At 35.4% G+C, this 13,390-nt stretch overlaps 1 protein-coding gene across 1 annotated transcript in view; it reads left to right on the top strand.

Moving 5' to 3' along the window:
* Prkg1 (protein kinase cGMP-dependent 1) overlaps positions 1 to 13,390 on the top strand; it is a 1,151,812-nt gene that overhangs the window by 707,517 nt on the left and 430,905 nt on the right. Inside the window, exon 4 of the mRNA XM_010606291.3 lies at positions 837 to 942. Within this exon, the coding sequence (XP_010604593.1) occupies positions 837 to 942 (106 nt within the window). The remainder of the gene's footprint in view (positions 1 to 836; positions 943 to 13,390) is intronic.

The following is a 13,390-nucleotide window of genomic DNA, read 5'->3' as shown; positions in this document are numbered from 1 at the left end:
TCAGTTTTGAAAGCCTAAATTGATCTCTCTCCCTCCCTCCTTTTCTTCAGACTGAACTGGGGGCTCCTCCCACGCTAAGCAAAGGCTCTAGGACTGAGCTATATTCCCCAGACTATTTATCTTGAAATATTGTTCCATTACATACTATAATGCCTATCATTTTTTAAATTAAACTTGTGTATTAGCCATTAAGTTCATTGCTCTATGGTATTCAGTTTCAACATTTAATTATGCATTATCAAAGGTAGTAGTGTGTAAGTGGAGAGATTAAAATTCAATAAATGAATAGAACTTCTAGGTAGTCACTTTGGACATAGGTTACAATTTGCTAAACAAGCTGTGTCTAGAAATTATTGTGTAATTCTTATTTCTATTCTATTGAATTGCCCCATAAAATAAATTTTTATCTCTACATTTTATAAATAAAATGAGATTATATGACTTACTAATAAAATTTTGCATAATTACCTGCCACTATTATTACTTGTGAGCTTCTTTTTCTCCCCATACTACTCCCTTCACACGTAGTCTTTTAATTAGTGAATGTTTTCAATACATGCTTGGATCCTTCTGTTCTTTAACAAGCATGAGAGTGGTAGAAATCTTCCTAGAAGGTAATAATACTGGTATGAAAATTATGAATTATATTTGCTTGTAACCATACCTGACTTTTTAATGAAGTAGGATGGTATTATGATATTAGCTTTAAATGTGAGTAAAAGGTTAATCATTTTCATGCCTCTCATGAATAAGTCATTTTGTTTGTGGGATGTTGTTCACAGTTGAAATTCTCTAATTAATTTTGCCTTGTTTGCTTTCTTTCCCTCTTCTTTCAGCTTTGGTAAATGTGAAACTCTGGGCCATTGATCGACAATGTTTTCAAACAATAATGATGCGGACAGGACTCATCAAGCATACCGAGTACATGGAATTTTTAAAAAGGTAAGACACTTTCCTTTGTCCTTTTGAGAGCATTTATTGTCCTTTTTTGAATGGGGCAAAATGGAGAGTTTTCACCTTTATCTCAGTCTTAGTAGCATAGCAGTTTGTAGAAGGGCAAGACTTTGGAGAGGCCTAATTATATTTCTTATGCCAATATTCAGGATATGTGTTTAAATAAAAATTTAGGAATTCCATCATGTGTCCCCAGCCGTTCAGCATTCTCTCTGGGAAGCACAGCTCAAAGAAACAGTAAGGATTTGCTTAAACAGAGAAGTATATTGAGTTCATTCTATCCATGAATATATTTACAGTACCTCTTCTAAACAGACCACACTGTGAGGCTGAGCTCTCTTGTGAGAGTTCCTGTACAAAGGTCAGATGATTATAATGAAAAATTTCCAAGGAGCTGCTGATTATATTTTAATTCTGAGTTTAATTTCCCAAATATTTGTTGTTGTTGTTTTTTGAGACAGGGTCTCACTACATAGTTGAGACTGAACTGGAACTCACTATGTAGTCCAGGCTGGTCTCGAACTCACAGCGATCCTCCTGCCTCAGCCTCCCGAGTGCTGGTATTACAGGCGTGGCTAATTTCCCAAATTAAAATAATTTTATGTTATAGTTCTGAAGGATTAAAAGCTTTTCTTTCCTTGAATCATAACTCAATGTAGGATGAGGATCAAAATAAAATATCAGTTTTTTAGTGTTTAGGAATACACTGATATTCATTGAAATAACTTTCTTTGTCTCTAGGTTTGTTTTAAGACAAATATAATATTGTATTATTTAAAGAATGTGGGCAATTCTGATGACATATTTTTATTTTTTGTACCGGGGATCAAACTCGGGCCCTTGTGTTTGCAAGGCAGGCGCCGGAACCACTGAGCTAAAAGTAGTTGTTTATATCAGTTATATTCTGAAAACAAGCATTAAGCACCAATGCACATATTTTGTGAACTAAATATCACTAAGATTTCACTTTTGAGAGCTAGAATATGAAACCACTCTTTGTTTTATATTTTTATTTTGTGTGAAATGCTTAAAATGGAAGTAACATCCCAAGTTCACATTTTGCTTAGTTATATATCTTACGAGTTATCCATTGAATTTTCTTAAGATGCAATTTTAATATTCTTGGATATTCCTTAGGGTTAATTATTTTGCTTCTGCTTCATCTTTTACACGTTTTTCATTCTCCTACATGAAATCATTTTTTATCCTTCTTCTGAAGTAACAATAAAGTTCTAATGTGATGTCAAATAATAGTCTGTCAACAGAGTGCTTTCCTTCTCAACGTGACTGGATAGACTATTTAGAAAAGGCAGAAATGCGAATTTCTATTTGAAGTTTAGAGTAGTTTGTAGGAAAATTGCCGTAGTTGAGTGCCATGTATATATATGATCCCTGAAAATTATGTACTATAAAATAGTGTGTAATTATGAAATTATATGATACATGCCTGTATATAAACATGTTACATATTCTATCTGTCTGCATATTGAGAGAGACGGACAGGAACAGAGATAGAGAAAATGAATATTCGTTGGAAGCCTAAAGTTCAAGAGGTATTGATTTCTTCTGATGGAGCCTGATAAAGATTCCAAGTGGTATCAAAGAAATGCTTACCCATAGCTATGTTATCTGTCTCACGTATCCCAACACTGAGCACCCGTGATGCCGACTTTAGCTTCCATAAATGGATTTTGTCAAGGAGATGGACCAAGAGTTAAGGTTATCTTGAATAACTCAAGAACTCTTCTAGTAGTATTGTTTCAGGAAGTGTATGTGTCTCATGCTGTGTGTGTGTGTGTGTGTGTGTGTGTGTGTGTTTTAACTAACTCTGGGTATGCTCTTTTGTGTAATGTATTCTGACAATTCGAATGTTAATAAAAGTTGGTTGTCCATAATGACTGAAGATTTTAGTTGCTCAATTTAGAAGAACAGAGCAAGTAGTTTAACTGGTTAAATAGAAAAGAGGCGGGTACTGGCTTTAATGTCACTTTCCATCGGGCCACTCAATAAAACAAGTTTACATTGTTTGTGAACACAGGACTAGGCTGGGAGTCCAGAGAGGTGACCATATGACTGTGATTGTGTGTTTCAGTTTTCCTAAATTATGACTGTGACCAGCTAGTTCTCTCTTTACAACCCTTCAATGACTCACAGTGTGAACTGAATGAGTTATAGCCTCAGGGGCTCGACATTCAAGGTCCTCCTACAGCCAGAACCAGCCAGATTTTCTAGCTTGATTGCAGCTCTCCCCACATAAACCCAGTGATTCCACAAATCAGTAAATTCCCTGTGCTCTCTTCCTACGTGTCAATGTTCAATTTTCTTTTGGTCTTTTTGATCCAATCTGAGGCTGCCTTTTCCATAGACACTGACTTTCTTCCACTGAGCAGTAACTTCTCCCTCCTCTGATGCTTCATCTTTGCTATAGGTTTTATTGTCTACTGTGATTGTAATTTCACTACTAACCTTATTTATACTTGTAAACTATAGACTTTTCAGAGCTAGGGTTATTTTTCAAGAAGTTTGTTATTCTTCTTTGCATAAAATTTCTTGCTTTGAGGATAGTTTATAGAACAGCAAGTATGGGACCAGTACATAATTTTCTTTTTTTTTTAGTTTATTGGTACACTTTAGGTATACAGTACAGTTACATTCATTATCGGGATCTTGTACCTTTACATGACAGGTCTTGGTTTTCATTTTTTCCCCTTGTCCCTGCCCTCCCTTCACCCCCTCCTCCCCTCCCCCTTTACAAACACTTCATTTCCATATTTTCATTTTCTCATATTTTTTCTTTTCCTTTATTAGCTTTCCCAGACCAGTACATAATTTTCAAGAACAATTGCAAAATGACAATATAGAGTTCTCTTTACAAAAACTCAAACATTTCACAATGACAACACATCAAGTGAACGTAGGAATCTTCTGAGTACAGTACAAGCCTTATGCTATTCAATAAGTCACATAGCCATGAAACTGAAAAAATGACAAGTGTCCATTCTTCCTTCATGTTCCCAGGTTTACTGTGCTTGGTACCATTTATTTTAAGAGATGCCATAATAATACCCAAGCTGAACAAAAAAAAAAAGGCATTGTAAAAAACTGAGAAGACCAAATTAAATTTTTCTATATAAGTACAGAATAATTTTACCTTCCTGTTTGTTGATTTCTCTAAAATAGTTGCTTCTCACTCTTTTATATCACATAAAAGGTTACTTACCAACTTACCAATCTTAAGATTATAAAAATATAGGCAATACTTTAAAGCTCTTTATAGGAATCTGTTTGCTAATAAAATTTTCGTCTGAATTTTCCTACTAGAGATGTTATATATTTTGTGAATGATTTAAAGAGGTAAAGCAATTATGACACCCCCAGAAAAATAAATGCTAGCAAACAATAATGTAAATCAAGATTTTCTCAGTGATACTTTCTTGTACATCCTAATGCCTCCGGAAATGAGGATTTTCAGGGAGAGAAACAAGGCAAGGGAAGAATGAGCCTATATCACCGCCTTTGCCCATGGTACCCTTCCTTCTCATTTTTCTAATAAACCTCTATATTTGGAGGTTAGAAAAAGGGAGCACATTAGGCACATGTATGCCCTGCTTATAGGCAAGGATATTTCCTTATTGTCAAAGTCGAGTATTTTTTGATCCCAGTGTGTTTACCCATTTTGCGACTACTGTTCATGTGGGTTGGCTGCCTCTTTGCTATTAAGTGCCACATAAAACTGTGATTCTGGCTCTTTAATCCTATTTAGTCATTTTCCTCTTGTGCCTGTATTTCATATTCCCTGATGCAAACACAGATGTTCCTATGCAAGCATACAAAATAAAAAAAAGTCAAAGGGCATGGCACAATTACTGTAGGTAAAGCAATAACAATTTTGCTAGTTGCCAACATCTTCCATCATGCCTGGCTACTGAAAAATGCTGTTGTTTTTAAGATGGATTCTGAAAAGTGAGTCACATAACTGCTAGAGATTATTGTGTTTACTGATGATGGTGGACTCCTGTTTACATTACACGATTCACTGAAAAAATTCAAGACACAGTAGGAATGAGGAATTTAAGCTTCTCGGTGGATCCTGTGGATCTTTGCAAACCTTTTTGTGGCCCACCAGAGAGTCATTTTGTAAGGCTGATGCTGATAGTGCAATCCCTCCCACATGATACCTTTCTATGGCTTCTTCCGGAGCCTAGAAGAAAGCCTGCCTAGGTCTGTAACCTAGGACCTGACCTGCTAGGTTATCCAAGCCCTACCTGCTCTGGCTATTGCCAACTTCTCCAGTTTATCTCACTTTCCCTCTTACTTTCCTTTGGCTGCAGTCAAATGGTGGTCTTTCATTTCCTGTGTGCTCCATCCTTCTTCCCAGTATGGATTGTAGCAAGAGTTTCCTCTCCCTTTGAAGAGAAATTTCCCATAGTGATCTTTGGAGGAACAAGCTGACTATGGCTGCTGCAGCACAAAAAGGAACCTGGTATCCCTCACAACATTTATAAATTTCTGATTTCCTTTTCTTGAATTCAAGGGAAATTAATAGTATTAGTCATCAAGTTACACATTATATTCCTTCATCCTCCATAGTATCCTTGTTAAAAACAAAAAAACTCTAGATTTTGTGCAGTGTAAAACTGTCTTCTTCCTTATTTTCATCACAGGGGAATTAGCCCCAGGTCCAAAGTCCAATTGGTTTTTCCTCCTTGTTCTCTAAACAAAGGTATCATACACACACATATACACACACACACACACACGCGTATGTGATGGCATTAGGATGTATAGTATATATGTATTTGTATATATCTAATTAAATATGCTATTTACATGTGCATATTGGGAGGTGATTATTACTAGGAAAAAAGTATAACCTTGTTATTGAAATATCCAACTATCATTTGATATAAAAATGGCTTTGACTTTGAGGATGTAAAGTCAGAGGGTATAACCCTCCAAATTCTACCTAGGTCCATACATAAACCAAATCCTTCTGAGCTTCTCTTTGATTACTTCACGTTGTTGTCATGTGATGATTCCAGCCTTACCTAACACTGGCAGAGGACGCATCTACATCTCTGATCTATTATTATACTAAGAAAGATTAAATGATTTTAGGTTTAGGAAATCTAAAATGTGAAGGAAATGAAAAATTTTAAATCCCTTGAAAGTTTTGCCTTCTCCGATACAGTTTTAAAATCTAACAATTTCAATTTCTTGTAACTCAACCCAGTAAGCCATTTTCATTTTGATATTTTCGGCTTACCTTATATAATATTTGCAAAGACACACTCAGGGAGAAATTTAGAGTTCATTGAGTAGACTCTAAAGTCTTAAGGAATATTAAAGGCTATTCATTTTACTGATGAAAGAATTGGACTTATGAATATGAGTGTGGCCCTATGTCACCCAGAAAATCGGTGATATAATGATCTAGCTCTCAGAGCCCAGGGAAAGTCTGAAATCTAGCTATCTTTGAATATCAACTACCTTCTGTTCAAAATCTTCAGGAAAAAATTTTCCACAAACTTGATTAAACACATGTTACAGGAGTTCACAGTTCCTATAGTATATTCTCTAATGTTCTTGTTGAAGTTGTTATATCCTTCATAGAAGGAGAATATAACGGCATACTTCAGTAATACTTTCTTTCCTTTCACATCCTCCTATGTCTGGAGTATGTTCTCAGGAATAAATGCTGAGCAATAGCTTAAAATTTATCATTGAGCCAGGTGTGGTGGTACACGTCAGTAATTCCGGCCCTGTGAAAAGCTGAGGTAAGAAAATTGCAGGTTCAAGCCCAGTCTGGGCAATTTAGCAGCTTGTTGAAACCCTGTCTCAAAATAAGAAATAAAAAAATGTTGTGTTTGTAGCTCAATCAAACCCTGAGTTCAATAATAATAATATAATAATAATAACAATAATGATAAAAATAATGTCTTAGAAATACATAAGCTCAGAGTGGAGGGCTTTCAGTCGTTTCATGCTGTCTGTTAACAGGTGTTATTATTTCTAAAATGGATGTGAAATGACTGACAGTTCAAGATCACAGTCTTCTGCAGTCAAGCAAGCATTGTGTTTGTGATTCTTTTTCACCCTCTGTACGTGAGCTCTGTAAACTCAGGTTGCAGTCCATAGCAGAATGTATTCTTGTTTCTCGGGCTGTGTTCTGTGGTCTTTTAAGAAAACAAAGTGCTGGGATATATATGTGGAATATCCCTTGTACTCTTTAACATGAAAATCATCGATACAGAACAACTTTTTGAATACAAGCTGTATAAGGAAAGCCAAACATCCTAATTGACTTATTTGAGATCACAGTTTTGGAAAATTTCTCCTTTCCCCAGATTTTTCTCCCATAATTTACAGGGAGAAATGGAAAAAAGGAAAATGCATATGAAACAGCTTTAAGGATTTTAGATTTTTTTTTTAATTTTTGAAGAAGAAATGACAGACCCTATTAAACTTCTAAGCTTTGAGCTTAAATTGGGCTTTTCTGGAAGATTGTGAAACGTGCATTAAAATTAAGCTTGACAAAGCTGGCATGGTTCTAATTTGAAGGAAAATAATGTGAAGAATAAATAAAGAGGCGCTTTCTCATCCCATTTTCAAGAATGCCTGCTTATGAACCAATTTGTTATATCAGATCCATTCTCATTAAAGATGACACAGGAACACGTAAATCTTAAAGTGACCATTAATTTCATGCTGTCATCTGGTATTTGCACAAATGTCTCTATATTGATCCCTTTTTTAAAAAAGAGCAATGTTGCCTCAGATATTTGCATAATTGTATATCAATTTTCAAAAATTATTCATCCGTATATCCCACATATAGACACTCTTGCCTCCATATTTTCTCTAATCCTTGCAAGCAATTACTCGATGTATTACATTTGTGGCTAAAAATCTATTTGAATCTGTAATGAATTCCATGTACATAGTCAAGACAAGGCCACAGGCAAGGGAGTTAGCACATCGATCTATTTTTTTGCCTCTGCCTGAGCCTTGGCTTGGAAAGATGAGTCTCTCTGAAGATTGTAGGCTAACCTCCTTACCCCAATCGTGAAGGATATGGTTCTCAACATTCTGGTACTGTAATTATAAAGCTAAAGCAACGTGATGGAGCAGTTTACTAGTCTCCCATTTGATTGTCATATTTTTTCTCATTGAGTTTATTGGTATGTTTTCGGTATACAGTAAAGTTACGTTCATCATTGGGATCTTGTACCTTTACGTGACAGATCTTGGTTCTCATTTTTTCCCCTTGTCCCTGCCCTTTCTTCACCCCCTCCTCCCTTCCCTATTTACAAATACTTTATTTCCATTTTTTCATTTTCTCATTTTTTTTCCTTTTCCCTTATTACTTTTCTCCTACCCTTCCCATTTCCCCTACAACTTTAGCCCTTTTCTTCCTATTTCACATGGTCAATTATATTATTAGGATCTTATGTACCATTATAGTTTTTCACACCAGAAAAACTATTCAGTATTTATACATGTGTGACTTATTTATTTCACTTAGGAGTATATCCTCAATATGTATCCATTTTCCTATGAATGACTAATTTATCATTCTTTATGGCTGAGTAGTATTCCATTTTATAGAAAAACCACATCTTCTTTATCCAGTCTCCAACTGATGGGCAAATGGGCTGTTTCCAAGTTTTAGCTATTACAAACTGTGCTGCTATAAACATAGGTGTGCATATATTATTGTGATATGATTCTTTTGGAAAGATACCCAGCAGAGGAATGGCTTGGTCAAATGGAACCTCTAAACCTAGTTCTTTGATGTATCCCCATATTGATTTCCATAGTGGTTGCAGCAGTCTGCACTCCCACCAACAATGGAGAAGGGTTCCTTTCTCCCCACAACCCTGCCAACATTTGTCATTGGTTGATTTCTTGATAGCAGCCATTCTTTCTGGTGTGAAGTGGAATCTCAGTGTTATTTTCATCTGCATCTCTCGAAAGTCATTTTGAATTTGTAGATTTTTCTTGTGGCGAGGCTTACTTTTTTTCCATATTATTCACACTGATATATAGTCTTATGCATGTACAATGTTTTGTATGTCAAAGATTATGGGATCTTTAAATTAATGCTTTTTCATAAGGAAAACTATCACAATGAAGAAATTCAGAAGGAATGAATGAGTTATTGTGAGTGATGAAGAAGGCAAGTTTCTTGAGTCCCAGTGCCCTAGATTTCTCTACATGTTACAGAAGTGAACTTCTCCACAGGTGCAAGAAATCTTCGAGACAATCAAGATTGGGCTTAGAAAATGCTTCTACTGGGAAAAGTAAATATTAGGGTGATTTTTTGCACAGCAAAGATCTTAGTTTATATATTTTTTTCTGTCCTGGAAAGGGACAATGTTCTTGTACTCTGTTAGTTTTTTTAAAAAGCCATTAAAAACATGGAAAGTGTCATAGATCCTAAGTTTTGTTTTGTTCTTTTTTGCTCAAAATAAATTGTTTTTTTGTACCAGAGATTGAACTTGGGTCCTTGTGCTTGCAAGGCAGGTGGTGGAACCACTGAGCTAAATCTCCGACCCAATAAAGATAATTTTGATTTATTTACCAACATGACTTTTAGCAATGAGCTTTGTTACGGAAAGCTGGGAATCTGGCTTTTTGTCACCTGGGTACTTCTGATTCAAACAGTCCTGACTTGCTGCCTATCTGTGGTGTAGGGTGTAAACACACAGGGAGCACAGGTATGTTGCTGGCCGACAAAATTAGTGGCCTAAATGTGAACACTCCCCATAGTGTGTGTGTTTCAAAGTACTAAAGTTCAGGGAAGAAGCAGAGCAGCCTGCACCTGCGTCTGAAGCACATTACTCTACTTAATTTTGACATAATCCTTTTCCATTTTACTGGAGGGCTAATTGAAATAATGAAAACTAGCAATCTTTTCAGCATCACACAGGTAGATTAAAAAATCAGACCCAATCTCAAAGCCCTTCTTTTATAAGTTATGTCAGGCCGAATTTCTACAAATGAATGATAGCAGCTGATATTGATAGGCCAGTATTTGTAATTTTTTATAGAATTAAATGTCACGTGGTGAATATGGAAAAGGTATATCGCTTGGAAATAAATCTCGACACATTTCAACTATTAGAAGAAGTTCTAGAAAAGTTCCTATTGTTTGGCATTAGAATATATGTGTGTGTGTGTGTGTGTGTGCGCGCGCGCGCCCGTGTGCTTATCTACCCACATGTGAAAGTAATATGAGGTTTTAAAAATAGGTAGGAGTAGATTTTAAAATAGGTAGGAGTAGATTTTTTCTTTGAATTCCTGATAATTGGGTCATTTAAACATTTACTTTTTATGTATACAGAAGTAATTTAACTTCTAGGCAAAATCCTAAAAGGATTCCAATTAAGTGCACAACTTAGTTTTTAATTTTTTCATTAAGCTTACTGGTACTTTTTAGGTAGACAGTGCAGTTATATTTATCATTGGGATCTTGTACCTTTACATGATACATCTTGGTTCTTATTTTTTCCCCATTCCTCTGTGCTCCCGTCACCCCCTCTTCCCTATTTAGAAAGACTTAGCTTCCTTTTTTTCTTTTCTTATATATATTACTTCTTTCCCCTACCTTCCCATTTCTCCTACTCCTTTAGACCTTTTCTTTCTAGCTCATATTATCAATTATACAATTTGAACCTTATTTACACTTTTAGCTTTTCATACCAGAGAAACTATTTGGTATTTACACATGTGTGTCTTATTTATTTCACTTAAGATTATGGCATCAATGTACATCCATTTAGCTATAAATGCCTCTAGTTTCTCATTATTTATGGCTGAGTAGTACTCCACTTTTTAGAAAAGCCACATCTCCTTTATCCAGTCTCCAGTTAGCTATTACAAACTGTGCCACTATAAACATGTGTGTGCATATATCACTGCGGTATAATTCTTTTGGATAGATAACCAGCAAGGGGATGGCTGGGTCAAATGGGATCTCTAATCCTAGTTTTTGAAGGTATCTCCATATTGATTTCCCATAGTGGTTGCATCAGTCTGCACTCCCACCAACAATGGAGAAGGGTTCCTTTCTCCCCACAGCCCTGCCAGCATTTGTTACTGGTTGATTTCTTGATATCAGCCATTCTTTCTGGGTTGAGGTGGAATCTCAGTGTTGTTTTCATTTGCATCTCTTGAATGACCAGTGACATTGAACATTTTTTCATGTATTTATTTTCTGCTTTTACTTATATGAGAAATGTCTGTTCATTTCAGATGCCCAATTTTGAATTGGATCTTTATATTTTAGGGGTTTGATTTTTTGAATTTTTATAGATTCTAGATAGTAGACTTTCGTCTGAGGAACAGCTAGTAAAATTTTTTTCCCACATTGTAGGTTGTCTCTTAGCTTCATTGGTGGTTTCTCTTGCAGTGCAGAAGCTTTTTAATAAGATGAGATCCCAGTTGTTGATTATTTGAAGTAGCACAACTTTAGTTACCAAATAAATACATATAGAGTGTTTAAAATTACTTGGAAATTTTTAGGGAATTAAATAAATTCTGTTTTTCCTGTTGACTGAAGTGGTCCAGGGGATAAATATTGCATTCCATGTTTGGAAAAAATGTATTTAAGATCTGATCTGTTGTGCAAACAAATATAAATCAAAGTTGTCTGGGAGGATGAAATTTTTTATTTCATTTTATCAAATAAATTAAATATTCAAGTAAATCTAACGGAAACATGGCTGAAATTCAAAGCAATAAAAGAAGATGTTAGAATTTAGAGACTTTAATCAAAAGATTTCTATTCTGATAAATTTCAACATTCTTTGGTCTTTATGTGTCTTGAACTCTAGGGAGTGAGAAAATGGAGGGGTCAGAAGGATGGGGAGAAGAAAGGGAATTAAAAAGGATTACCATGGTATAGGTGTTTGTGCTAGTTCCCCAAAATGAATGCAGTCAGTATGTATTGCAAGCATGTACTAATAAGAATGAAACTGGAAAGATACCCAGCGGAGGGATGGCTCTATGTGCCCCTATGTTTATAGTGGCACAGTTTGTAATAGCTAAAACTTGGAAACAGCCCATTTGCCATCAGTTGGAGACTGGATAAAGAAGATGTGGTTTTTCTATAAAACGGAATACTACTCAGCCATAAAGAATGAGAAATTAGAGTCACTCAGTGGAAAATGGGTACATATTGAGGATATACTCCGAAGTGAAATAAATAAGTCACACGTGTAAATACTGAATAGTTTCTCTGGTGTGAAAAACTATAATGGTACATAAGATCCTAACAATGTACTTGACCATGTGAAATAGGAAGGAAAGGGCTAAAGGTGTAAGGAAAGTGGGAAGGGTAGGGGAAAGGTAATAAGGGAAAAGGAAAAATGAGAAAATGAAAAAATGGAAAAAAGTGTTTGTAAATGGGGAGGGTAGGAGGGGATGAAGGGAGGGCAGGGACAAGGGGGAAAAAATGAGAACCAAGACTTGTCATGTAAATGTACAAGATCCCAATAATGAGTGTAACTGTGCTGTATACCTAAAATGTACCAATAAACTTAATAAAAGAACACAAAAAAATGAATTCAAGTGGGGAAAAACATTTTTAAAAGGTAGTAATGCTTCTTGAAATTACGTTTTGGTCATCATATTAAAGTGATATGTTTATAACAGGGCAATTCATAATGACTAAATCTTGGAAGCAGTCTATATATCCATCAATATATGAATGGATTAAGAAATGTGTTTACACACAATGGAGTACTACTCTGATAAAAAGAAGGATAAATTTGAATTGTTTTGTAGGAAAATGGATGCACTTTGAGATCATAATGTTAAGTGAAATAAATCAGACACACAAATTTAAATTGCTTATCTTAAATGAGAAGCCCAAAGTACAAGTAAAGAGCAAACAACAAAAATGCATGATAATAGGAAGCAGGGAGATAGATCTTTCTCAAATGGGATCAAGAGGAGGGGTGGGGGAGGAAGGGGAAGAGAAGGAATTCAAAAAAGGAAGTAAGATGTGTTATGGACATGCACCAAACCACACCACCAGAAATGGAAACATTGTGCACTTCACACCTGTACAAATAAACAAATAAATAAATGAAAATTAAAAGAAAAACAAGAGAAATTATATCATGGGTTTGGGGACAGAGGGTGTGTGGGGATGAGATTTTTTGTTTCTATTCTTAGTTATCTTCCAATCTTGTCTGGATAAAAATATGACAAATGCCCTAGTCAATCCAACAAATGAGTCTAAAAAGTGAGCCCTAGCCAACAAAAAGCCAGTGTTGATTGTTTTTCAGTTAATAATTATTATTTGAAATGACATTGAATCTCCCCTGTCCATCCCGCTCCCTTCTCTGTTCTCTTCCTCCTTTCTTTCTCTTCAATAAATCAATACTTCATGTAGGTTCAATAGCTTCCTGAGTGTCATAGCATATAA

Source organism: Fukomys damarensis, unplaced genomic scaffold, assembly GCF_012274545.1.
Source record: "Fukomys damarensis isolate Sample0158 unplaced genomic scaffold, DMR_v1.0_HiC HiC_scaffold_20, whole genome shotgun sequence".
Lineage (NCBI taxonomy): Eukaryota > Metazoa > Chordata > Mammalia > Rodentia > Bathyergidae > Fukomys > Fukomys damarensis.
The sequence above is the reverse complement of the archived record's forward strand: the minus strand, read 5'-3'. Positions and strand labels throughout refer to the sequence as shown.